This window comes from Vitis riparia, chromosome 9 (genome assembly GCF_004353265.1).
Source record: "Vitis riparia cultivar Riparia Gloire de Montpellier isolate 1030 chromosome 9, EGFV_Vit.rip_1.0, whole genome shotgun sequence".
NCBI lineage: Eukaryota > Viridiplantae > Streptophyta > Magnoliopsida > Vitales > Vitaceae > Vitis > Vitis riparia.
In genome coordinates this window covers 5,541,628-5,569,406 of record NC_048439.1, presented here as the reverse complement: position 1 = coordinate 5,569,406, position 27,779 = coordinate 5,541,628, and the positions used below count along the sequence as shown (strand labels likewise).

Genomic DNA, 27,779 nt, shown 5'->3' with positions numbered 1-27,779 from the left:
AAAATGAAATGAAATAAATTTTTATTTGTTTTAATTATTTAAAATGTCAAACTATTGCAAACATGAATAATGCACCTATGTAAACATAATTTATGCATATGCATGAAATTTGCACTATTGTTTATACTAACTATACAAAACAAAAAACAAATATAATAAATATACAAGGACAAGGGGCTTATAAGGTTGCCATTTGTAAAGAATTTTCACTAGTCTTGAAATATATACTCTCATATCACACATTCCCCTATCACATACTCCTCTCATATACTTTATTACCTCATATATGGCAATTTGAATACTTATCTTACTAACAATGTCTAAGAAATTTTTTGTTTTTACGTTTTTCACTCATTTCTTAATCAAACCATTAAAAACATGGTTCACAAATCTTATATGGGCACATAAAATATACAAGTGAATGAAATTTGCACTGTTATATAAGGGTATTATACTAATTGTATGATATGAATGTACCAACCGTATAAAATGTGTATGAAGCTATTCTTTGTGAACGATTTTGATCAATTTTGGACAACTTTTTTTTTTTGTCATCCAATGACTACACAACTTCATGTCACACATTCATTTATCACAGACCCATCTTATAAATTTTATTTAAACGTCTTTCACGTTTTTTTTTTAATCAAACCATTGAAAACATAGTTTACATATTTTATATAGATACACAATTTATGCATGTGTATAGAATTTGCACCATCGTACAAGTGTTACACTAATTGTACAAGATAAATATATTAATTGTACAAAAGGTGTATAAGACTATCATTTGTGAAAGAATTTCAAGTAATTGTAAAAACTCACTTGCTTATTTCCGTTGGCCAAGATTGGGGGATATTAGTCACACACATTGAGTAATCACATACTCAAATATAAATTTATTATTAATTTATTTATAAACTATTTTATTAACATTTATTCGTCATATTTTTTTAAATGATAAAAAATTATATTTTTATTGTATGGTGTAGACCCCGTATTTTGCATGATGCGTTCCCACTCGATGGAAAAACTCATTTTTTATTTATTTGATGAAAATTTGATTTTTTTTTTTAAAAAGACTTGGAGTTGTCACTTATTTTTGTTTTAGTTTTAAAGGGAAAAACAAAATAAGAAAAAAAAAAAACCTTAAGTGTGACTCTTGAAGGAAAAACAGGTCTGTGAAAAATCGAATCCGGGTCCGGGGGTTAAGTTACCTATTGGGAAGGTATGGTGATGAGCCGTAGCACCCCTCTAAGCCCTATAATAAGGTATCTACTAAATAAGGTGAAGCAAGTGTGACAATTGACAAGGAAATCAATGGATACCAATGAAATGATCAAATAATAAAACAAATCGAGCATGAGAACGAATAAATAAATGAAGTAGGAGTGGGAGCGTACCTTGGAAGCATGTAATAAAGCGCTATCATAGAAACAAAGTTAGCTCAAGTATAAAATTATCACATGTATATCAAATAGCAAGACTAAGATCAAACAACATTCATTAAGTATAATAGTTGACAATCAAAAGAGAAATTATTCCTCTTAAAACATATTTACCGAATTATTCCTCTTATTTAAACAAAATTTCTAATTTGCTCGATGTTCAATTCTGTATATAACAAGTAAATATACACAGATAAATATTTACAGAAATTAATAAAAATAAAACTAAATATAAGTGGGAAATCAAATATGTACACATACAAGCTTACAACAAGTTCAATGTCTTCCTACGGCTTTTCTAGTCTCACTTTTTTTTATGAAATTTTGTACTCCACGTGTCATAAATCCATACTCAGCCAACACAATTGCAGAATTGGCCCATGCAAAAACAAAAATAGTCCAAATGTAAATATCTAGAAATGTATAAAATTCGCAATAGGTATTCAAGCCCAAATTCAAATTTCAAATTAGTCCAACAAATTTTAGCAATTAAAAATGAGTCCAAATTAGCAAATGTAACCAAACAAAAATATCTCACACATCAATAGCCATATTACAAAATTTCCCAATTAATTACCAAAATACAAGCACAAGTAGTCAAACCCAAATACAATAAATCAAAATAAATTCAATTAGGCCTAAATTTAATAACTCATAATTCAAACCTAATTTAATAAACAAACTCAAATTCACAACCAAAATTAAGCTCAATCTATGCTAATTCAATTCACAATTAAAACCAAACTCAATTGAATAAATAAATAACTAAATAAATTAAACCTAAAATCACAAACCATTACTGCATAAATAAATAAATAATAATAATAATAAATGGGTGTGATTGGAAAGTAAATGAAGGAGAAAATGAGAGAAAAGAGGAACGAGTCGTCGGCCGGTAGTGGCTCGCGCGGTGGCGACTGTCAATGGTCTTGTCTGGGCGAAGAGGGATTAATGGTTTTTTTGTGAAATAAATAAATAAAATGAAAAATGAAAAATGAAAAATGAAGAAGAAAAAATGGAAAGAATGAAATGAGAGGGTGTGTGGTAGTGTGTGGAGGAAGAAGATGAAGAAAAATGGAAGAAGAAAAAAAAAAATATATATATATATATATATATATATATAGGAGTGTGCTGTGAGGAAAGAAAAAATATGGAGAAAAAAAAAATAGGGGATCGGCCATGGGAAGAAGAAGAGAAATGGAGGAGCAAGAGAAAGAATGGAAAGAGAAGTAAAAATGGGGGGGGGGGGGGGGGGGGGGGTGGGTGATCGTGTGGGAGTAAAAGATGAGAAAAAAATGGAGTAAAAAAAATTGAGGCCCGTGTGTGGAAGTCAGTTATGAGTGGAGTGTGGGGGGGGGGGGGGGGGGGGGTGATCGTGTGGGAGTAAAAGATGAGAAAAAAAATGGAGTAAAAAAAATTGGGGCCCGTGTGTGGAAGTCAGTTATGAGTGGAGTGTGGGGAGCAGTATTAGGAATAAAAAAGGAAAATGGTGTAGAAGAATAATAACAAGAATCTCTCTTCCCTTTGTTTCAATACCCTCCAAAAAGAAACGAGAGTTTCAAAATTATCTCAAATGGGAAATACTCTAGCATAACCCAAAAATAAAGCCGTTGTAGAGAGAAGAAAGAGAAGTTGTGTAAACCCTTTTATGCAGCCCAGGAAACCTCTAAAGAAGCTCACAAACTTCGCTGGTACTTTACAGAAATCAGTGAGAAAAAGACAACAAAAGTAGATGTATATGAATATGAGATGTGTTTTTTTCTTGGGTAGCCATCATTGCTAAAAAATGAAGAGAAACTGATGGTTTTTTTTTTAATGAGAATCTCAAGTTTCTACTCTTTTCCAACCCCTCCGCCTGGAAATGGTCATTGGAGAAATGGTCATTAGAAGGTGGGTTTAATACAAAAATCCAAACGCCCACAGAAAAAGAACAATAAATAGAAGAAGGGAAATGACAAGAATATCAAGAATAATAGGCCACTAAGCCCATTGATCAACCAATCAAACCCCACATTTGCCTCAACTTATGTTCAAGCTTGACCCTCTAGTGATCCCTAGTGGAGTCACCATTTTATGGACCCCGTCCGCATTTTGCATGATGCGTTCTCACTAGATGGCGAAACTCACTTTTTATTTATTTGGTGAAAATTTGATTTTTTTTTTAAAAAAACTTAGATTCGCCACTTATTTTTGTTTTATTTTTAAAGAGAAAAATAAAATAAGGAAGAAAAACCTTAAGTGTGATTCTTGAAGGAAAAACAGGTCTGTGAAAAACCGAGTTTGGGTCCGAGGGTCAGGTTACCTATTGGGAAGGTACAGTGGTGAGCCATAACACCCCTTTAAAATCAAATTTTAAAAAATAAGTGGGAACGCATCATGAAAAATGTAGGTGGGGTCCACAAAATGGTGACTCCACTGGGGATCACTAGAGGGTCAAGCTTGAACATAAGTTAAGGCAAATGTGGGGTTTGATTGGTTGATTAATGGGCTCAGTGGCCTATTATTCTTGATATTCTTGCTCATTCCTTTCTTCTTCTATTTATTGTTCTTTTTCTAGGATGATAAGAAACCATTTATGCTAAAATAGCCGTGAAGAATGTAAACAAAAGAAAAAACCAAAAGCAATGGAAAAAACAATAATTTTCTGAAAACCGAGATTCTGATATGGGAAAAAAAATGGGAAAGTGCCAAAAAATTTACATAAAATAAGCCAAAAAGAATATTAGGACTAACCTAATACTTTGTAGCTCCAACGTCTCTCTCAGTGACCCACTGGTGGAGCTAGGTTTTTGAAGGAAAAAATCACACAGAGAACAACATGGGATGGAAAGAGAGAACAACACGGGATGGAAGTTGGTAAAGTAAAAATAAATAGTATAAAAAATTGGGTTTTATGCTGATATGGATTCAAGGGGGCTATTTTGAACATTACTTTGGGAAGGAGCCCACTTTTAATATTATGTTTCAGTAGAAGCCCATTTTGGCCCAAAAGTCTATTTAATACATTGTTGGAAGAAGTATAAAATACTTTCATATATTCATGAAGGGTATTACTTATATTTGGTATATTAATTAGAGATATTTTTTTATACAAAAAATACTTTGTACATCATACTTTACAAATTATCTTATTATTTTATTAATAGATTGATTTATTCAAATTTAGATTTCATTTTTCATTTTATTATACCTTATTTTTATGATTTGCATATTTCAAATTTAATATGGTGTTCCTGCGTGGCTTGCTAGCCTAAAAATGAGAGGTTCTTCTGATTTGGCATGAGAGCTTAGTAGGTCATGACTTACTCTGGTCATGGGTTCAGGCATATGCATGCAACAAGTTAGACCCGTCTAGCCCTTTATTGATAAGAATTTTGGACTAGTCTCAATCCAATTGAATCTAGCACATCAATAAAAGCCAATCCAATCTAACCCATTGATAATATCCAACTCGTTCCAATCTAGCCAATCCCTAAATTCAATGTAAAAAAAAGGTTTCCTACAATATCGAAAAGTTAGCTAATCAGGTTTATTACTTTGTACACAAACTCGTTCTATTGCTTTGTACTTTGGCGAGTTCATTATTTATAAGTATCATTCTTTTGTATTTTGATCTCATTATTTATGTCATCATTTGATCACCTAAATATAAGTATACATTTTTTACAATCAGAATGACAAGTTTGATAGATATCAACTCTGTACTATACATTTTTGACAATTGGAATGACAAGTTTGATAGGTACCAACTTAGTATTCTAACATTTTCCAATACCGAAAAGTAATACCAATTATAACATGTGTAATTTGGTCGTGTCACTTCCTATTAGATGACAAATTTGATAGATATCAACTCTGTACTATACATTTTTTACAATTAGAATGACAAGTTTGATAGGTACCAACTTGGTATTCTAACATTTTCCTACACCGAAAAGTAATACCAAATATAATATATGTAATTAGGTCATGCCACTTTCTATTGGGTGGTGGATTATCTACACCCAATGTTGTTCTTTTATTGCCTCGGTCTTACTATTTATACCTCCATCTAATGATTTAAATTTTATTATATATTTTCTACGATAAAAAATGACAAGTTTAATAGGTACCGACTTGATACTCTAATATTTTCCTAAAAATAATACACATACGATATTTCCATTTCCTAGCTACTCACTTAAAAAAATTTAACGATAAAATGTCATCAAATTACATACCAAACAACCAATAAAATTTTCTAAGGATAGGTCCCATGGGAGGAGAAATGATATATAACAAATCATAGATCCATAAAATGCAATTAGGATTATATGATCGTATAAGTCATGGGCTGTCTTAGGACTTAGTCGTTCTCATACGTAGTTGGGAAAACGTGTTAAACAATGATACATACTGAAGTTTGATACATAGACCTTAGTGAGAATTGGATACAAGTTTTCTACTTATGGAAATTGAGGGTTGGATTTTGCTTTTTGTTTTTAAAATAATAATAACTTTAATATAATATACAAAATTTTAAAAACTTACAAAACAAGAAAATAATAATTTTAAAAATTATTTAAAAAAATTAAGCTATTAATTTTTTTTAATAAACTTTAAAATATCTAAAATTAATTTAAAAAAAATATAAGATAAACCAGTATTTTTATTTTTATGTATGAGTTTCTTATTTTAAAATTAAGAAAATGAAGCGTATCCAAACGGGGGCATTTGTAAATTTTCAATGAAAAAAAAATTTATGGTGTGTTGGTGTAGCATCACAAATTTTATAAGCTTCAAACAATTTTTTTTAATTATTTTTTTATTTTCAAATATAGAAAAAAAAAATTGCCATTTAAATATCTAATTTTAGTAATTTTTCCCCTGAAATGACATGTCATTTAAATATTCATATATAATTAACTAATTTATGATTTATTAATGAAATAATTAACTATTTAGAGTACCATTTGGTGGTGATTCTAAAAAATGTTTTAGGTGATTTTAGGAAGTGTTATGGTTTTTCTAACACTTGGAAGTTGGACTTTCTAGAATCATTGACATATGCACTCTTAAAGTGCATTTAGCAGTAAAACCACTTTTAGTGAAGGTTTTTAGGAAAATATTATAAAATAATTTTTAACGCTATAAGTGATTTTTCAGATTTTTAAAAATATTTCTTAAATTTTATCAAACACAAAAACACTTTAAGCCATAAATGCTCCCTAAAATCACTTTGAGTTCATTTGTCAGTACTTTTCAAAAGTGTTTATAATTCTAAAAATACTTAAAAACGTTTTTAAGGTAAAAATTAGGTGATAATGTTTGAAACACTTTTGAAAAGTTAGAAAAACCCTTAAAGTGTTTTTTAGAGAAGCACTTAAAAGATGTTTTTATTTAAAAAAAACACTTCAAAAATTTTCATATATTCCTAAAATACTATTTCTTGCTATTCTCCATTTCTTTTTCACTCACGATAGCTCTTTCATTTTCCTTTTATAAAAATAATTTTTTGAGTTTTTTTACCCATATAAATGTTTGTTTATATTTTTTGTAATAAAAGTTTTCAATTTATTATAATATTTTCTTTTTTAAATAAATATCATTTTTAATAATTCACTATTATCTCATAAAAATATATTTCACAAAAGTGTTGTAAAAGAAATAAAAACACTTTCACTGTATAAGCAGTGGCAAACGGGCTATTACCATGACATGTAACTTTTTATAAAATGAAGAACTATTATCTTCTTCGTATCTTTCTATCCTCGAGGATTTCAGTGCAAACTTTTTTTAACAGAATGTAAGAAACAAGAAAAATGCAGGTCCATCTACAAATCAGTAAAAATAGAGGGGGTTCTTGCAAAACCCCAAAAGCGAAAAAGGCAGAAAATCCCCCGTAAATTCACACTATAAAACCAGGCGAATGCCCTCGATCTCCTCTGCGACTAGCCCTTTGCATAGTTCAATTTTTTTTCCTTTTTATTTTTTTCTTTTTTATTTTCCAATATTTTCTATTTTCCATTACAGACCAAACTGCCTATTAGGGGTTCACACCCATTTCCATTACTTCCATTCCTCTGTATAAAAAAAAAAAAAAAAAACCGGAGAAAAAACTTTTTCTTTATCATAATTTTGCATATATTGAACAATTGCTGTGCGTTTTGATTGTGAATTGTTCTATCTGTGCTGTTTCTAGGGTTTGTTTTTTGAGTTAATGAATCAAACCGGGTTTTGTAGAAATCTTGTTCATCTTTAGGGTTTTTTTCTGGGTTGTTGAATTTGTGCTCCAATGGATAAGAAGAAAGTGGCGGTGCCCCTCGTATGCCACGGGCATTCCCGGCCCGTCGTTGACTTGTTTTACAGTCCTGTCACTCCTGATGGGTTCTTCCTCATCAGTGCCAGCAAGGGTAATCTTATCAATTTTCTGTATTTATGAAATTGCATTGAATTTTATAGTTCTAATCAGTTTTATTCTTGTAATCTATTTCAATGGGATTGATACTATGCCTGGTTTTATGATTGAAAATTTGTAGATTATTAAAACTAATGGCTCTGTGGGTTCTTTAATGTGCATTGTGATGATTGAGCTACCTTTGATGCATTTAGATATAAGATAGTTACATATGCAAGGCTAGCGAAGTGCCATGCGGTGCATGCACATTGAAAATTGAATATATGAGTGTTCATGAGGTGTGATTTAGTTTTATTGATGAAGTCTTTGTTTCTAATGGCAATGATTTGAGGCAATATATTGCATGGGTATACAATTAGAGTTGGCAGTTACTATAGTTTATCTTTTCATTGTGATGATTGAGTTTTCTTGTTGGGATTAAACATGCAAGAGTGACAAATATTTGCATAGAAAATTGAGCTTATGAATTTAGTTAGGGTATGATTTGTTTCATTTGTATAAATCTTTTTCCCATGGTAGTGATTAAAAGTAATATTTAACACGGTTGTATTACATGATTGAAACGCAGAAGCTATTATATTTTATGATGTTGTGGGTTTTTTAATGGATAATTGTGATAATTGTGTTATTTTTTGTTATGTATATGTCGGATAATTTTATATGGAAAGATAGGGAGAGACCATGCAACACATGCGACATGTGAAGACCGAATATCTGAATAGTCATAATGAGTGATTCCTTTTTTCTTCTTCTTCTATTTTTTTTTTCTTTTTCTGTTTTTCCTTTTTGAGAACCGAGAGACTTGCATTGGACTTCATGGTAGTTGAGATTGTCAGCTTTTTGCTGAACTTGGAGTTGGACATTGTGCATGTGGTTGAGGCAGTTTTGTCTGAGTCCATTGCCTTGTTGGTTCACCATTCCTCTTTTCCATGCGCATCTCCTGCGTTATGGACTTCCTTGTACATTTTTTTGGTAGGTAATTGTTTTTCTTTTTTCTTTATCCTCATTGTGATTTGAACTTGGAACCTCTCACAATCCACCCCAACCCTTTACCACTTGAATCAGGCCTCCAAGGGCACTTACTTTCCTTGTACTGTAGCTGTCACCTGTTTATTTTGAACCAAACTGAGCTCTGTTCTGTTACATTCTTCATTTTCAATTCTCTTTACACTTGTACTAATGAGCTTCTTCATCCTTGTCATTATAATTCGATCTGACATACCAACCTGCTCAAGTAGATGGTTTTAGTTGGTTTTTTTGAACCTGAAATGAATCTTTTGATTTTGAGATTCAATATGATCATTGTTAATTACTCGTATCAATTAGTTTTATCATTTTATATGTAAATAATTTATTTTATTTTTTTGAAATTGTCATTTTGCTATTTGGAAAATTGTCATTACCATTTATTGGTTTTTTGGATTGATCCAAGAGTGAGTTGTATTACATTCTTGTCAGTCAATTACTTAAAAATGAAAGAGAAAGGGAAAAAAAATGGGAGAAAAATAAGAAGGAAAGGAAATTTCATATATCCAACAATCTTCACAAACCAAAGGATGATCATGCACCAAGTTTGCTACATGGCTCTCTCAACCTCTCTTTTGTGATTGCTGATATAGCCTCTCTAGTTGTTTCACAGATGAAGAATTTATTTCCATGACTTGGTTCCAACTTAAAAATCAAAGAAAAAGTAATTCTTGGATATATGTATATTTACTATTACAGTTGGTTGCAATTAATCTTTGCTAAATGCTTTTAGCATTTATGCTTTCTTCAAAGAGATGATTGTGAATTTCATCTTCCTCATTAATATTATGTATATAATCATTTTGAATGTAGGATACCTATCCGAAAAAAAAAAAAAAATCATTTTGAATGTGAGATATATATTGCTAGGAGTTGGCCTCTTATTACATTGGTCAAGAGGACACTATTAAGTGCTCTTTGAAAGCACTTTTTGATTATATTTGATATCTATTGTTTGGAGTTGGCCTCTTATTACATTGGTGAAAAGAGCACTATTTTAGTGTTCTTTGAAAGCACTTTATTATTATTATTATTTTTAAACAAATGCTCTACTTAAATAATGTTTTGTAGCTTTCCCTGTTTCTGTTATGATTTAAGAATACATGAAGAAGTTTTGAATTATTTTCTGATTTTCTATTTTCCATGGACAGAAAACTGTTCTCAAATAGAAGAGCCAAATAGACTAATTTTAAATATATTTTTTGCTTTCTGAATCCAATTGAAATTATTTCATTGAGTGGATAATTTTAAATATATTAATTGTTCTCTGAATCCATTTGAAATTATTGCATTGAATGGCTAAGGTTGTCATTATTTGGGTCATATTGCTGGCCTAGGTGAGAAAATTCCATTTTCTATTTTCTTTCCACACTATTTAATATTTTAATATTCAATTCTGATCAGAATTGCTGGGAATGTGATGTCATTATACTATTAATTGCTTCTTTTTTAATAAATACCCATCCTATTTTATTTTTTATTGTTCATCACAGAGGGAGTCACTTCTTCTTTCTGATAATATTTTCTTTGTCTATATTATTTAATGTTCAAACCCTGATGTGCTATGATGTCTGCTGTGTGAGTGAATAGCTAACATTGTCATTTGAGCCCGGAGTGAGGTTTATCATGGATAAATAATTTTACACAAATTATTTGAGTTGTTAGGGTATGAAGGGTTGAGGAGTTAATAACTTTCCATAACTTGCTAGAAGAAAAGTAGGAGGCCCACTTTGCCTTAGGTATTTATAGATATAGATTTTATTTGGTATTTCACTGGCAGATTTCATCTTTGAATGCATATCGTGAGTCATGCATCATAATTAATCACCATAATGAGGAAAAAATATAAAGGTAAAGAGTTGTGGTAGGAAAAAAAATTGAAAGTTTGGAGATTTGCTAGCTTCATTTTGATAGCAAAACATGAATTTGAGAAAAATACCCGTCCTTTAAAAATAGAAACAGTGTCTATGTGTGGTGCCATGTTATTTTAAGTTGTGTAAAGTTTGGGTAATACAAAAAATAGTAATATGTTCAAGAAAATTTTCAAAGGTGCCAACTGGATACATTTTCTGCAATTATTGTATTTTTAGTTACAGAATGAAAAAAAAAACAGTATGTTAAAAGAGAGGCCTCGTTTTATTAGGAGGTTCAGTATTAACTCATTTATTTGTCCAAAACAAATCTTCCACCAAGGGTTTTTCTGCAAACTTTCTCTGGATCACTTGCCAACAAGGCTATTCCAAGAGCGCATGAGGGGCAAAAGAACAGCTGTATTTACAAATCACTGAAACCACAGGCTGTCTCTCAAAACCCTTAAAAGAAACCCACAGAATTCACTGCAAAACCAGATAATGGCAGATTCTTTCTTCTGTACCTACCCCTTACATAGTCCAAAACTTCTTTTCTTTTCTATTTTCCAATGCTTTCAGATATCTATTACAAAACCAGTCAGGGTTTGCAACCATGTCCATTACCACAATTTCTCTCTAACCAAAAATCTTTTCTTTTTTTTTTTTTTTTTTTTTTTTTTTTTTTTTTTCTGTCGATTACAACTTTTGATGTGAAGAGTCATTGCTTGCTTGAATCGAATGAATTTTCTTTTGTATTTTGATTTTGAATTGCACAACCTCTTGTTTCTAGGGTTAATTCTATTTCTTGAATCAAACCCAAATTTGTAGAAATCTTGTTTATTGTAGGGTCTTTTGGGTTCTTGAACCGGTTTTCGAATGGATAGTAAGAAAGTGGGGTGTTCAAAATTAGGGTCTTCAAAACTGGGGAGTCATCTTGTATTGCATGGACATTCACGACCCATTGTCAACTTGTTTTATAGTCCTGTCACTCCAGATGGATTCTTCCTGATCAGTTCCAGCAAGGGTAATGCTATCATTTTTCTATAATTGTGAATTTGGAAGGGTTCATATTAGTTTTTATTTGGTTTTCATATCATAATAATTTTGTGATGGTAATATTGCTATTGATGTGTTTGATTTTTGATGATTGATTTATTCTTGAAGTATTTAAAGATCGTACAATTATATATGGAAACTTAGTGTTACCTATCAAAAAATATATGGAAACTTAGTGAGAGATCAATGCTCTGTTCATGAGTGATCAATATTTGAATTGGAATAATTATATCTTGAACTTTAGTGAGAGATCAATGCTTTGCACGGGAGTAACCAATGTTTTAATTGGAATAGTTATATTTGGAACGTTAGCAAGAGGTCGATGCTTTGCGCGGGAGTGACCAATATTTAAATTGGAAATGAACATAGAAATGTTCGACAAATGATTAAATCTTGGTAGTTAGTGAGACCCATGCTTGTGTGGGAATACAAATGTTTGAATAAAACTTGAGAAAGTAAATGTATCTTGTCTGGGTTTGGGATTATTCTGTGTGAAAGATAAGGCATTAAGCATGATACAAGTTGAAAATGATATATCACATCATAATAAATGAACTGAAAAAAAAAAAAGAAGTATGGTGAAATAATTTTTTGGTGGTTATCATTTTTAGGAACTTGTGCTTATGTTGTTTAAGTGTGGATGTATATTTGTATTATATTGGAGAAGCACAAATAAAAAGAGGTAGATATAAAGAATTGTTTGATAATGTAATTTATGGGGAAATATGTTTTTGTTTTGATAATTGGGGAACCTTCCATGGCCCAACCTTTTGGACTCTCCATGGGGACCCAGACCACAAGATCCAAAGAAAATAATACTAAAACTAATATTTGAGGTGGAGAAACTAGAGTTGATTGTGAATGTGTATGTGGTAAAATAAAATGTCTGGACAATATTATACTTGGTTAAAAATATCTTGCTTTTGTGGAATTTACCTGACAGTATCTTTGGAGATTTATGTGTGCTAATATGTTCATCTCCTCTTTTCTGCCACATGCTATGATAGCTTTCTGTTGTACAGTTAACTAATAAATTTTCCGCTGTCTTTGTTTTATAATCTTGTTAGTGGAAGTGATGACCATGCTTACACAAACAAGAAGTTATTAAATTTCATTGATGTAATCAGAATTGCTCATTTTTGGTGCTGATCTTTTAAATTCAAATCCTTTCTTATCCTTTTCTGTTTTCTTATGTATAATATTTGTAGGAAGAAAATGGTAAATAAATGTCAAATTTCTCTATAATAGATGCATACTTAATATATGTAATTTTCTGATTTCTAGAGTGGTAAGTGTCAGTAACTGTATAGTTGTATCTGGCCATCACCACATTTTAAAGAAATTCAAGATATGTGTGATAAAAGATGTATGTGATTAGAACTGTTCTTCTTGTTGCTTTTTTATTGCTTAAAATTGATAACTAGAGGTTGGAGGGAATAGAGATAAAAATTTCACAAATAAAGTAATTTGTAGTTGAAAGCCCTAACAATATTAGAAACCAAAATTTCGGGCCAATTTAGGTAGTGAGAATAACTATTTGGGGATAACTGCTAGAAATCACAATGCTCAGGACAGGTGCTTATGAAATTTACTATCAATATTAACAATTTCGGAAAGTAAGTTAGATACAATGTTAATCTCTTTAGATGGATAACACTTGCTACTTACACTTATTTTCTCTCTCTTCGACTTGAATAAATAATTTCCATTGTATATGATTTTCTTCCTGATATACTGTGAGTTCAACTGACTACTAGTCTAGTAGTACTGAATGCTATAGGCACTAATAAAGTTTTCAGGCATGAGATGCTCAGAATTTAACTAGTTTATTGACTTAAATGTATGTAAAAGGTAAACAACAAAGTGTTTGTTTAAAATTAAGTATTCAACAGAATTAATTAGTTGTTTGGTGTAGATGTTCGTATAAAGCAAATGACAAACAGATGTAAAAATCTCTTTGCGTGAATTTCACCTGCAATCACCTATAGCACTATCCAACGACAGTTTCCTTAATGGCTTCCATGTGTTAACCACTCTTTTGAGATTTGTTTGGCATATCTAGTGGCCTCTCACGCTCTTTCATTTATGATTCTTTTGAGTTGTATTCCCATTAAGTTTCTTTTTTCATATGAACCAGTTGTAAGGTTAGTTAAAAATGAGTGGTGCCCATGGTGCAAGCTATACTTCACACAGTTATAGAGCTTTTTCCAAATGATTTTCAACTTGCTTATATGGATGCAATGTGACTACCATTGTAATTTGTAATACAATACATCTTGTGCAACAGTGTAATAACATTTTGTGAAGAAATTTACATTTTTAATGATTGTGAAGGACATAAGAACAATAATTAGGAAAGGGAAGAATTTGTTGAGACAGAGCCACATTTTCATATCTGTTGCTGCTACTTTTATCAGATGTTCCTTAACTGAATAAGTTCATCCATTATTTAGATAGCAACAAAAATAGCAGAACTCCCCTCTGTGCGGAAAAGAAAGATGAAAATTTAGCTATAAATTATGAACAAGTTGCCATTATAGTATAGAAGTTGAATAAATGTGATAAATCATGTTTCTTTACCTGCATATGTTTAAAGAAAAGAGTAACACTGCCACGCTTCACCTGTTTCCCTTTACCATTTAACTTTGCCACGTATGTGGAGATCTTGTTTTCTCATCTATCCTTGATTTTCTTCTTAAAACAAGAAGAGATTATTTGTGTGTAAGAGGACAAATTGGATCGAAGAAAATTGATCTACGCCATTTTTGTAAAAATGTATTCAATATTCATAAGTAGCCTTTAGACATTACTTTGCCGATGCTTGCATCATTCACATCATCCATGTAAGCTTTTTTCTGCCTTTTCACTTGGTAAGTATGTAGATCACTTTCAACCACATAATTAGGTAAAGTGATTTAATTCAATTCTTGTATTAAGTGGTTCCTAATTTTAAATGTGCATTAGAAAAACGAGGGTGGCAGTTTCCTAATTGTTGTTTTTTGTGTGGTTGTGAAGAGGAAAATGTAAATCACATTTTTTTACACTGTATAGTGGTCAAGGTCCTCTGGGAAATTGTCCTTGCCTTGTTTGGGGTTCATTGGGTGTTCCCAGAGACGGTCAAAGAGGTGCTACTTAGTTGGAGGGGCCCTTTTGTGGGGAGAAAGAGGAAAAAAATCTGGTATTCCATCCCGTTGTGTATTTTTTGGATGGTATGGAAGGAAAGAAATAGATTAACCTTTTGGGAGGGTTCTTTGGATATACAGAAACTCAAAAATTATTTTGTTTGTAACTTGTGGAGTTGGGCTAGAGTGTACATGGGAGAGGAGTCCTCTTCGTTTTTAGTCTTTTTGGAGTGGCTAGTGGCTACTTAAGGGCTGGTGAGGCTGCTTGTTTCTTTTGTTTTTGGGTGTGGCTGCGTTGTATACTCCCTGTATGCTTTGTGGCTTCTTGCCCTTTAATACAATTTGTGCTCACTTATCAAAAAAAATGTGCGTTAGATTCTGTGTTGCATGTACAATTCAAAATGTGTTAAGGCAGATGAACAGTCTTGAGTGTGGGTTGGACACATAACAACATAGTTTTAAAATGTGCAAGGCACATCTAAGGCACAAAAGTCTCCTACAGCTCAGGTGCAAGACATAACACAAGGCATGTGCTTGAATGAAGTGAAATCTCACCTAGGATGCATATCAATTTTATAAAATATGATAAAAAATCTAATCCAATCAATAAAAAATTGAATATTCCAAAGATTTAAAAAAGGTATTCAACAAGAAAAGTAACGAAAATATATAAATTTTAATATGCAATTAGAAATTTCAAAAATGAAAGTGTTTAAAAAGGAAAAGTAAAGTAGACGAGACCTTCCTCTTCAACAAGGCGCATGTCTTGGCAGGCAAGACACTATAACTAGGGAGTGGTTGTATTTTGGGGAAGCGTGCCTTTTAAAACTATGACATAACGGACATTCGTGTCCAAAAAAGTAATGGATCAGAGCATCCTTCTTGTCTATTTAACTTTCTCAAATCACTTTCTAAGTTATTCTTCACACGAATATCTCAGAATTGTTGTAACACGGACAAAATTTGATGTAGTATTTACAGCAATTTCTTTATATCTCAGATTCTACTCCAATGCTGAGGAATGGGGAGACTGGAGATTGGATTGGAACCTTTGAAGGACATAAAGGTGCTGTTTGGAGTTGCAGCCTAGATACTAATGCTTTACGTGCTGCATCTGGCTCTGCAGATTTTACTGCGTATGTTGTCAAGATTATTTATTTATTTTTTTGTTTTTCTTTTAGAAGTCTGTTTAATGTCAAAATTTTAAATGATTGCACTAATGCAATTTAATTTCCTTCAAAAATTACTGTGTATTTTGTTCTCTATGTCACCTCAAATTTTCTTTGCTAAGATTTATTTATGCCACCCAACATTGTTGTTAGTGTTTGTATGATAATATGTACAACATCATGATAGATATGCAAAATGATTGACTGTAGATATGTATCACATACTGTTTCTCTCCTACAATTGCTGACAAATATGCTTATTGCATTAATATACAGCATTTTTACCAAAATAAACATCCCTCCCTTTTCCTTTTTCTTGTTTTGGTTTATGTGGTGAGTTCACTGTTAAAAGGTAAGGTGCAGCCTGTAGTTTTTGTTGGGTTCTTAGCTTTTGCCTTTTTTATTCTTTTTTTCTGTGTAATAGGTTCAGGTTTCACGTTTACACATCATTATTTCATTGATACAGCAGGCTTAACTCTCTAAATTATATAATTCATAAGATGTCTTTTTTCTTTTTCTTTTTTTTAATTATATATAAATTATGTCCTTTTTTGGGATTGCATGATAGCAATTTTCAACATTATAGATTGGCAAATAAAATCTCATTTGTATCAATATGAGTTGTATCATGCTGGTGATGTGTTTTGCAGGAAATTGTGGGATGCATTGACTGGGGACGAATTGCACTCTTTTGAACACAAGCACATTGTTCGGGCATGTGCCTTCTCAGAGGTAGATTTAAATTATTCTCCTCTTGTATTTCTCTATCTGGTATAATATTTAATTTATTGGGGTGGTTTTTATTTCATACTCTTTTGTGATATAAATGAGTATTGATCAAGAGGGGAATGTTTTGCATCCTCAAAATGTGTGCCTTTTATATGCATGGCATGTTATTTCAAAGGAAGGGGACCCAAATATGGATCTTATTAAGAGGGCCACTAGAAGAGAAATCAGCATGACTGCATGACCTTTATTTTGCACGTTTGATTTGGTAAGTACAATTTAGCGCCTTTAGATGGTAATCCTGATCCTCCGCAAATGTAGCCTCCTGGAGATGCAGTCATCTTAGTTGCCCTCACAAGGCATATCCTTGGCCTCTCCTCAGATTTAAGTTTTCTTTTCTTTTCTGAGGACCCTTTCTGCCTCCTTTATTTCATCCTTTCTCTCCTCATGTTATTGGCTTTAGAAAATTGTCTTTTTGTTTTCTTTAATCTTTCTTAGGAGGCTTATTTTTCCCATTAAAAAAATTTTCCTCACTATTAATTAAATTTTTTTCTTACAGGAAAAAGATCAGTTGGTTGATTTCTATGTCCTTTTCCTTCTTATATCACAGTATCTTTCACTGTTATGGATTTTTGTAAATAATTCTCTTCTTTTTTTTTTTTTAATTATTATCAATGCTGTGTAATGAATGGTTGATTATCTAATGCTGAGTTTTTTACAAAAATCAAAATATAAAACAGAAACATGATTAGGACATAGTAAATACTGTATGTGTAGGTGCTTATTTCTTCTTTCATTTTCAGTATTTGTTGTAGGCCTTTTGTGCTTAATTAGTTCTTCCTTGTGCCTTCTCAGAGGATACACACTTCCTACTCACCGGTGGAGTTGAAAAGGTACTTCGCATATTTGATCTGAATCGCCCTGATGCACCTCCTAGAGAGGTTGAAAATTCACCTGGTTCAATCAGAACAGTTGCCTGGCTTCATAGCGACCAGACAATTTTGAGTTCCTGTACTGATAACGGGGGTGTGAGGTATTCATAACTACTGAAAGATATATCAATCTATCATTAAGTTGACTTGTTTTTATTTTTTATGAGGCGAAATATTGCTCATGTGATAAATGGTTTGGTGCATGTTGAAATTGAACCCTTGGATTCAAATAACATAGGATGCTTAAAAAAAAATGCACTTTAAAATTCGATAAAACCAATGGAGTTTGTCGTCTATCCAAAAAAAACTGATGGAGTATGTTAATGAGTTGTCATTTTTTTTCCTAGAACATAAATGGTAAAGCGTGGAAAGCAGGGGGTGGCTTAAAAAGCATCAAAGTCGAGCATTGTTTAGGAAATTTCCTTATTGCTTGGCATTGTGTTTCTCCTGGAGTCCTTCTTTGGACTGTATCGTTGGGCAGTTCTCATACCACCTGATATGTGTTTGCCTTTTCTTATGGCCCTTCTGTTGCTCTTTTTCAATTCTTCTTATTGTGACTCATTTTTCAATCTCCAGACTACCTTTGGTTGGCTGTAGGATGAAATATTGAAGACGCTAGTTCTATCAAGAAACAAGATACTCTTTTATTACTTTTATTCAATGCCTTTTTGCTAAAATGCATGACAAACATATGCCTGAGAAAATATCCCAAGCATTGTTCTTTTGAAGCTGCAGTTTTACATGCCCTGCAACTGAAGGATGCAATCTTTTGTCAAATCAATTCTTTGGATCATTTATTTTCACCAAACCTGTCCTGATGGAGTTGGTGAAATGAATGCATGTTGCAAAGAAATAACAGATTGTAAATTATAACTTTAGCAGGTTTAGAAACCTTAGCTGTACATCTCTCAATCTTACCCTTTTTATATATGTAATAAAATTGCCCCAATAATGTTGGTACCTGTGGGTTTTCCTCTAAACTTGCCTATTATCATACTTGATTATTGATCTTCAATACAGTACTTATGCAATTGCTAGTTGGATTTGTAGTCATTGAATAGTAAATCATGTTGTTTCACTTGTTTCCCTTTTGATGCAACATGCTATGGTTGCAAAATTAATGTCATTAGTTTGATATTGGTTGTAATATATATTGTTACTGTATTTTGGATTTAAGGTAACAATATTATATTTGCTGTTAATTGCAAATGCATGAAGCTTTTTCCTTGTATAAATTCCATCTTCTATGGCACCATTTCAGTTTCATTGTGTCACTGGTGACTGCACAGGTTATGGGATGTGAGAACTGGCAAAATTGTTCACACACTTGAGACCAAGTCACCTGTAACCAGCGCTGAAGTGAGTCAGGATGGCCGCTACATAACAACTGCAGATGGGACTACTGTTAAGTTTTGGGATGCAAATCAGTATGTTTCAAATTAGATTGTTTTGCCACTCGTTAATTTTTCCAGGCATGGAAGATAACAGTTTTTTGTTATTCATAATGTTAGTTATGGATTAGTGAAAAGCTACAACATGCCCTGCAACATGGAATCGGCTTCATTGGAACCAAAGTTTGGCAATAAGTTCATTGCTGGAGGAGAAGATATGTGGATTCATATGTTTGATTTCAATACCGGGGAAGAGATTGGTAGGTTTCTGTGAACTGGTAGGAATTAGAGAAAATTAACTGAAGGTCTATTATTATTCAGTATTGTATTTGCCTTATGCCAAAACCAACTTATCTCTGAAAAGGCTGTTCATATTTTTGAAATCATCATCATTCTTAGTGCTTTTACTAAAAAGATTAGCAATACTTCTATATTTTCATTCCAATTCAGGAACATAGATCTAATGTTCCACATCTGAACCATTTTTAATACAATAAATAAAGTGTAAAAATGCTTTTTGGTCTTAAAGTCCTAGTAGAACACAATTTTCTAAAAAATGCCTTTTGTTTATCTGTTTCTCGAATCTTGATCAGTGAGAAGCATTTGATCCTTTCCCAATTAATTTGGGAGCTCAGTATGATGCTTGTCGCTGATATTCCTGACATCAAGCAGGGTTGATTCAAAGAAAAAGTATTTTTACTTTGCAATTTTATGACATAAGGAATTAGTCAAAAAATAATAGAGCTTACTTACAATTAGAATGTCTTGATCTACTTCAAATCTGTAAGGTTCCATCTAACTGTTATCATTCATTTATATGTTGATGCAGGATGCAACAAGGGTCACCATGGCCCTGTACACTGTGTGCGTTTCTCACCCGGGGGTGAATCTTATGCGTCAGGATCCGAAGATGGAACCATTAGAATTTGGCAGACAGGCCCTCAGAATCTTGAAGAACCAGACAGCTTTGTGTCTGGGAAGGTCAAGGTTGTGGTCGATGAGGTTACCCGCAAGGTTGAGGGATTTCATGTTGGCAAAGACGGGAAAACTGGAAACAAGGAGAAGGCCTTAGATGGCTAACTTGGTTTGAGACACCATGGAGCATTGAGCTTGCTTACTCTCTCCTTCATTAGCTGGGTTGTAGGCAGGTTTTATGCGACTTCTGGACATTGTCTTGTGGAAATAAAAGTGAACTGGTTTTTTTCCTTAGGAGACTTTCTTTATTAGACTGTTTTTTCCTTATACCCCCTTCTTAGGGTAGAAAAGTGTAGAACTTGAGAGGACAATGTTAATGTGTAGAAGAGTTTGTTTGGCTGGTTGGAAATGCTGGGTATTATGAATGTTGGATTTTGTTGGTTTTCATTGATTTTGGGCAGCTATCCTTTGGGATGCCTCTCTGTACAGGCATTATACAATCTCCAAGATGTTATTCAGGCCTCTATGTGCATTTGGGCTCTTTTATCTAATATGGGTTTGGTAATAAAAGACTGCAGACTGCGGAGATCTCCCATTTCCTTGACTGATTTTAGAGGGTAATGAGAATTTTGAATTTGCTTATTTTAATATACCTTGTGTGGTGTGGATGTCATATAATCTTTTTTTTTTTGGAAAGGAAATTCTGGCTTGTTCGAAAATTTGGTAGTGATTTTAAAAAATGTTTTTAATTTAAAAGAAATAAGACTTAAAAAAATTTTAAATTATTTATATTAATTTTTTTAAAAGTGTTTGATCGATGATTCTTTCAAAAATATCTTTATAAAATAGGCTTCTGATCAATGCATTGATCAAAGCATTTTTCTAAGTGTACTTTTTGTCTCACTTTCATAAAGTAAACTCTCAGTTTTGATCATCTCTCCTTCTTTGGCTTTATATCCACTCTAATTTATTAGGTGTTATTTTAAATTTATTTTACTTATTTTAAGTTTCATTTAAAAACTGAAAAAAAGAAAAAAAAAATATTAATTATATAAAAAATAATTTATAGGAAAAAATAATAATAATAAAAGAATTGAAGAATAAAGTCAACCAGAGTAATTTATAGAAAGAAGAGGGGTAAATCTGTCAGGTGGCGCTATAAACTCCTTCTCGTGGTCGGGCCCGAGCCCTTCGAATATCTCAAAATTTCTTCGTCTGGTCTTTGGCATCTTCGTCCTCGCTCTGCCGACTTCGTTCCGCCTTTGCTTCGACTTGAGGAAACCCTAATTTTCTCGGGAAAATGTCAGGAAAAGGTGCGAAGGGTTTGATAATGGGGAAATCCTCAACCCTAAATGGTAACAAGGACAAGGACAAGAAGAAACCCATCTCTCGCTCTTCTCGTGCTGGTCTTCAGGTTCTCTCTTTCTTCTTTTCTCTAAATTTTCTGCTTTCTTGCTTAGTAACTTGGTTGTAAGTGTGGATTTGGTTTCCGAAAAAGTGAGAGTTGTTCCTCAAACGAGTGAAATGGCTAGATTAGGTTCGGTACCGATGGTTTTGGCTTTGTTGGGTCTTAGATGATGAAAAATCTTGATTCAAGTTTTCACTCACAGGTTTATTTTCTTTCGTATATTTTATCAACTAACTGTGCCGAACCTAATGATAATGCATTAATTTGTCTAAGGGCTATGTCCTTTATTATTATTATTATTATTATTTTCAATTGTCTGTTTGGTTGCTGGGAATTAAGTAAAATATTATAACTTGAATTTTGAATATTATGAAAGCATCCAAGGTTTTAAATTTTAATTTGTTTCTTTTCTGTATCTTTTCTCAAAGACGTGCCAAGTTTAAAGCTAAACTATGTATTAGTATCCTGTGACGGACCTTGTTTAATTCTGGTTGGGTGTTTAATGCGTGGAGTGATAGTTATGTTCCCTGTTCGTTTGCCCAAAATCAGCAGAGAAGAAATTTAGAATGTTGCAACAGATAGACACTTGCAGTTTCTCAGAGGCAAAGCAGAGCTTTGTGATTAGGAATTTTTGCTGCATCATATGCTAGCTTTGGTCAAAGAGTAAGAGTTGTAAACTATGGACCGCTGTTTGTTCTTTCTTAGCCTAGAGGATAGTTGCTCTAGAAGGATTTCATTGAGATGATACCCTTATTTGAAGTCTTCTAGACTAACACATCTTCACTCCCTCTGCTGGTGGGCTTCTGATCGATGCATGCTAAGAAATACTCCACCAGTTTGATCATGAAAATTCTTGTGTAATCTTATTTTCCAATTGGCAAACCTACCCTCTAAGGACCTTTTTAGGTACAGAAGCTTCTCTAATTTAAGGTGGAGTAGTGAAGGTAAAATAAGGAGGCTTCTTCTGGTAATAAATTGTTGAATCATTTTTTGATAAGGATTAAAAGATGTATACTAATGCACCATAAGAGGGAAATGTCACACTCCTAAAGTTTCCTCCAATTTTTTGTGTGATTTCGGATGGTTGGTCCCCATCTAAGCCAGCTTAGTCAAGATCCCATTCCCTTTAATCAACCCAAAAGATGGAAAGGTAATGTAAGCCAACACAAAGTCAATGTTAAAGGGAAAACATGGAAAAACCTCACTTTTGTAGTGTTTCACACTCAAATGATTACAAGAAGCAGGCCTAGGCTTGGGCAACACTCTGCATCCAAACCTGTCATCACATTTATACAAATGCATCCTAGGAAAGTTACACCATTACATGCCCACTAAGCCACAATCAGCTCATACATCTACTCACTTACAAGCATTGTATGCTGAGTGGGCTGCTCCCACGTTTAGGAGAATCAGCCTCATTTTCTTCACCCATGTTTAGGTGGTTATGCCTCTGATATTGCCATGAGCACCAACAGATGGTTCCAAGCTCTTTGTTGATGCCTGATGTTCTAGCAGTGTCTTCAAGCCTTCTGCTTTGCTACTTTTTGGCCCATTTCTACAGCCTTCCTTTGAATCATGCCACCTGTTGCCTCTTGTACCTTTACATGCCACCTATAGTAGTTCTTGTAATTGTCTTCAAGCCATCTACACATGCCACTTTTTGGCTTATTTGTACTGCCTTCCTTTGGATTATGCCACTTGTTGCCTCGTGTATCATTGCATGCAACCTGCCAAGGTGTATCAAAGAGATGCTTGGTTCATGCCACATGTTCTGTAAGCTTCTCTTAATAACCCGCTTTTATTGGCCACGTTCCTTTTGACCATGCAACTCCCTTAGGTCAGGTGCAATTGTCAACCAACATCTCATGGAAATTTCAACCAACTTCTCACAATGTTAGACACTTCCCCACAATGTTTGGCACTTGTCCCATGCATTTGCCCATGTCCTGACCCCCGTGTGTTGCTTGTTGCAAGCCTGTCTCGTAGCCCACATTTTGATCCGTCAAGGCATGCATCTAATCAGCCACGCATCTTGCAACAAACCCCATTTCAGCTAGGCGTCAAGGCCATGATGTGCCAGCAGCCCCCTTGCCTCGGCTTTCCCAATGCCAAGGTGTCACACTAACATGCCTCCACGTGTCACATACATTGTGCCAACAACCAATGGTCTTGGACCATGCTATAATACCCCATGGCTGTAACAATCCAAGCCTACCTCCTGTGTGAACCTTGCCTACAGCATTTTAGCCCAACCCCATGCTTTTCTTAACCCACTTGTTATGACTAGTGTGATTGAGTATCCTTGTGTCACTAGGTATCCCTTAGTCATTGCCTTGTGCCCCCCAAACTTATGCTTCACACCATAATAATCTTGCCTTCATCATGGCATTGTGCCCATGGTGTTTAAGGTAAGAAGGGATGGAAGCAAAACTATCATGGTCCATGGCATTGTGCCCATGGTGTCAACTCATTTCAAGGCTTGCCCATGCCTTGCCTTGTGTTTTACAACCTTGTGTCATGCATCATACCTTTTGACTATGCTCCCACATTGATGCAACCCCATGTCTAATCATGGTTTGTTGTGGCATTTCACCCATGGCATACTAGTCCATTTACACAAAGGCATTGTGTTCTTGTGCTACCTTTGCATGCCTTGGTGATGCCCTTGGGTGTGTCATGTTGCCTTGTGATACCAACTTGGCCATCCTTCGCGTAAGCATCTTTGGATTTTGCTTATTGGTCTCAATGTCTTGGCTTGATATTGAACGATTAGCAACATAAGGTTAAAAGTTCAAAAATTATATAATATTATGAATTAGTTGAACAATTTCATGAAAAAGAAGGCTTAATGTGCTAGAGTTTGAGCAAATACTGTAGATAGCATGGTGTCTAAAGTTTGAATATATGAGCAAATTGCATCTCTACGCGTTTCTTTTGACGCTCTAGAAGTGATGTAACCAGCTTGCTTTATGCCTCATTGTTTTCATTTCTCCCACTGTAAAGAAGGCTTGGAGTGCCAGAGTTTAAGGGAATAATGTGGGGGGCATGGTATACAGGCAAATTGCATTTCCACTCATTTCTTTCAGGACCGTAGGGGTGATGGAACCAGCTCACCGTGTAACTCTTTGTTTTGGTTTGGGCAATCATGGTTTGAGCATTAGAAATTTGGTTATTCTTGATATAGAAATTTGCTAGCTAACAACTTTTAAAGATTCACTGTTAAAAAAATGGATGTAAAGGTGTGAGATTGAAGACATGTTTACTCAATAGGTGACCAATGGGTGGCAAGCTTTGGCAAGCCATCTAGAGAGGGTGAATTTTTATTTTTATATTTATTTTCATGATTTCACTGGTAGATTGATGGGGAGTGGGTGGGGCATCAAATTTTGGCATGATGTGTGGGGTTCTCAAGGATTGGTATTTGGGTCCTTTTGCATTAGTGAGTTTTCTGTGGTAGAATACTGGAGCTTGGGGGTGCTTGGGATCATTGGAATTCTTGTGTTTTTAGGAGTTTCCATGGGAGAGATTGAGATGGTAAGTGTGTTTCATTGCTTGCTTGCTTCAACAGTTGCAGTGTGAGGGAGCACAAGAGGGAAACTCTTAGCTGAGAAGTGTCTAGAAAATGCTTCTCCAGTTAAATGCTTTCAAATGGTACTTTTTTCCTTCTTTTTTTTTTTTTAATCTTTTTTTTGTGGTGGTTGTCAAGGTGGTATTTTGCTTGTGTACTTGTCAGGGGAAAGGTTCTCATCATTGATGAGCTGATTTAGATGGGTAGGTGCCTGGTGAACTAGTGTTGAAGCATGCAAGGTGAGTACACTTCTCCATGGAGAGGTGGTTGAATATCTCCTCTCTCTTTTTTTTGGGAGTTTCATAGGTGGTGCCTTTTCCTTTGAGGGATGCTCTGGTTGACATGGTAGTTTGTCAGAAGAGGATAGAAGGACTTCAAAATAATGCTGTTGAAGCTGTTTGGTATTTCTGGAAGGAACAAACTAGTCAGACCTTTGAAATGGAGCCTTTGGTTGTCAGACTAAAAGACTAGTGCCTTCAATTTCTAGTTTTGTTGTTTAGGGAGGAACGCTTGGTTATTAGACTAAAAGCCAATGAGGGTTTTGGCCCCTTATTGGCTTTTGTTTTTCCTTTTTATTTAATGAATTCTATTTTTCTTATTAGAAAAGGGGGATGTATTACTTGATTTGTCGAAGCATATATTGATCTTTCCTTGGTAAATAAATGCTTGTTTTTAACAGAACGGCCTTGGGCAGACCACATGCAAAATTTGTGATTAATGGTCTGTGATGTTGAAATAAAAGGGCTTCACCAATATTTTGCTTTAAGAATGGAGATTTATTTATTTATTATTTTTTAAGTTGGCATATGGGATGGGGGAGAGGGGCAAATGTTGGTGTGGTTGGTTGTTGTCCTAAAACAAGTCCATTGCCTCATTTGGGGAAAATAGTTACACTAGTGACTTGGTTTTTGAGTCTGGATTTGATAAGAAAAGTTTCAAATAATAAAAACCAGCTGCTAGACCCAGTTATAAGAATAACATAATTAGGAAACATGAAGCACCTTAAGGTGGGGTTCTATAGGATTATGCTATAAACATTAGGGTATGTAACAACAAGAATTAGAAATGTGTTTCTCTAGCAGTTCTTATGTATGAAACTTGGGGTAGGGGTTGTTAACAGGAGGATGTAAATTCTAAAAGGAAATCCATTTTGGATATGTTTTTTCCTGAAACCACCCAGATTTTCTTAACCTTCTTTTTTCACCTTTTCCTCGTATTGTTTTCACCACCTCCATTGCAAGCTTATTAAGACTAAAATTAAAGCCTTGTTATTGGAATAGAACAGTAGTTCCCACTAATATATGATTGAAAAGTAGTGGAATCGAATTCTACTCCAGAACTGGGTAATGGACTTCCAAGCAGATCATATTTGAAAACTTGATGTGATTAAGGAATTCCTTATGGGCACTAGCCATAACCCATGTAGGTTCTGTATTTTTCAGTGGAGGCAATTAATAGATCTTTATTCTGGCAGCAAGCTACATAAACAGGGTATAGTTTGTCTGCTCTGGTATTAATAATGTATGAAGCAAGAGGGGAAATTTATTCTATTTTGGATTATTTTTCCTTCTTTTCCCTGTGGGAGTTGCTTCCTAAAGAAATAATCGTTTCTCCAATAATAGGTAGAGGATTGTTAGAGCAATACCTCATCCAAATAACATCGGCGGACATCTGTTCTTCTGATTCTATTGTGCACTTTAACAAAAGAACCTTGGTTTTTCTTTCCAATGAACTGCATCTTGTATCTTTCTGATAATAAGAATTCTATACAGTTCCCAGTTGGTCGGGTCCACCGTCTACTGAAGACAAGGGTTTCTGCAAATGGAAGGGTTGGAGCAACAGCTGCTGTTTATACAGCAGCCATATTGGAGTACCTGACAGCAGAAGTATTGGAACTGGCTGGGAATGCTAGCAAGGATCTGAAGGTAAAACGTATAACACCCAGGCATTTGCAGCTTGCTATTCGGGGAGATGAGGAACTTGATACCCTCATCAAAGGAACCATAGCTGGTGGAGGAGTGATCCCACACATCCACAAGTCGCTCATCAATAAATCCTCCAAGGAGTAGGTCTAGTTTGTAACAAGTTCCTTTCAAGCTTCTCATTTCTGTACTCTGAAACCCTTGAAGATTGTGTGAGAAACAATGACCAAAGTCCCATCTAAGGCTGCTTTCTCCCTCTTCTGCTGTTTACGGTTATCTTACCTTCTTTTAATGTTATTGCACAGCAAATTTGACTAGTGTGATGTAGGTAAGCAAAACATCTGCTCATCAATATTAATACATTATTGAATTATGCGGAAACTATTGCGAAAAGGCCCATGAAGATGTTGATCTAACCCTAACTCCGGCTAGATGGATGAACATAAAATCATGATCTTATGAGTTATATACAGGTTTATTGCATGGTTATTACCCCTATACTGTCTACACAAACTTCATTTTTGTGGAAAAACATGGGCAATTTCGCAATTTTATAATTTGTAGGAATGAGAATGATTTGCAGGGGATTTTTTTTTGGGAGTTGCTTAACTTGGACTTGATATTTGGCCTAATTAACATTGATTAGAGGCCTCAGTGATCAGACCTTTGATTGCATTTTTTGTTGATTTGAATCTTAAAACTTTGAAGATTGTGATGATTCCAAGACATTTTGAAGCAGGAAGATTATTTCAAAAAAGCTTTGAAGATAGAAGACAAATTGTTCTACAATTACGATTTCAAAAACAATTCCCAAACATGCCCTAAGAATCCCCAACGAGTGAAGCAAAA

The 27,779-nt window shown here is 33.8% G+C and overlaps 2 protein-coding genes across 3 annotated transcripts; both read left to right on the top strand.

Moving 5' to 3' along the window:
* Nucleotides 1–7,375: 7,375 nt before the first annotated feature.
* On the top strand, nucleotides 7,376–20,637 carry LOC117922209 (serine-threonine kinase receptor-associated protein-like). Of its 2 annotated transcripts, none has more exons than XM_034840256.1 (7): nucleotides 7,376–7,840; nucleotides 15,900–16,035; nucleotides 16,719–16,800; nucleotides 17,652–17,827; nucleotides 19,016–19,153; nucleotides 19,238–19,377; nucleotides 19,947–20,637. In XM_034840256.1, the coding sequence occupies exons 1-7, from the start codon at nucleotides 7,723–7,725 to the stop codon at nucleotides 20,195–20,197; spliced, it is 1,041 nt and encodes a 346-aa protein (XP_034696147.1). In that variant the 5' UTR covers nucleotides 7,376–7,722; the 3' UTR covers nucleotides 20,198–20,637. The 2 variants fall into 2 exon arrangements, with proteins under 2 accessions (XP_034696147.1, XP_034696146.1); XM_034840255.1 differs by lacking the exon at nucleotides 7,376–7,840 and adding an exon at nucleotides 11,485–11,745.
* A 589-nt stretch (nucleotides 20,638–21,226) lies between these two features.
* On the top strand, nucleotides 21,227–27,311 carry LOC117922074 (probable histone H2A variant 3). Its single transcript, XM_034840082.1, has 2 exons — nucleotides 21,227–21,446; nucleotides 26,781–27,311. Exons 1-2 carry the CDS (start codon nucleotides 21,333–21,335, stop codon nucleotides 27,075–27,077), a joined length of 411 nt encoding a protein of 136 aa, XP_034695973.1. The 5' UTR covers nucleotides 21,227–21,332; the 3' UTR covers nucleotides 27,078–27,311.
* Nucleotides 27,312–27,779: the final 468 nt, after the last annotated feature.

Coding starts and splice junctions, on each gene's coding strand:
- LOC117922209 (XM_034840255.1), top strand. CDS start 11,598: ATGGATAGTAAGAAAGTGGGGTGTTCAAAATTAGGGTCTTCAAAACTG. Junction 16,036..16,718: donor GGCTCTGCAGATTTTACTGC/GTATGTTGTCAA, acceptor TGTGTTTTGCAG/GAAATTGTGGGATGCATTGA. Junction 19,154..19,237: donor AAGTTTTGGGATGCAAATCA/GTATGTTTCAAA, acceptor TCATAATGTTAG/TTATGGATTAGTGAAAAGCT.
- LOC117922074 (XM_034840082.1), top strand. CDS start 21,333: ATGTCAGGAAAAGGTGCGAAGGGTTTGATAATGGGGAAATCCTCAACC. Junction 21,447..26,780: donor CTTCTCGTGCTGGTCTTCAG/GTTCTCTCTTTC, acceptor AATTCTATACAG/TTCCCAGTTGGTCGGGTCCA.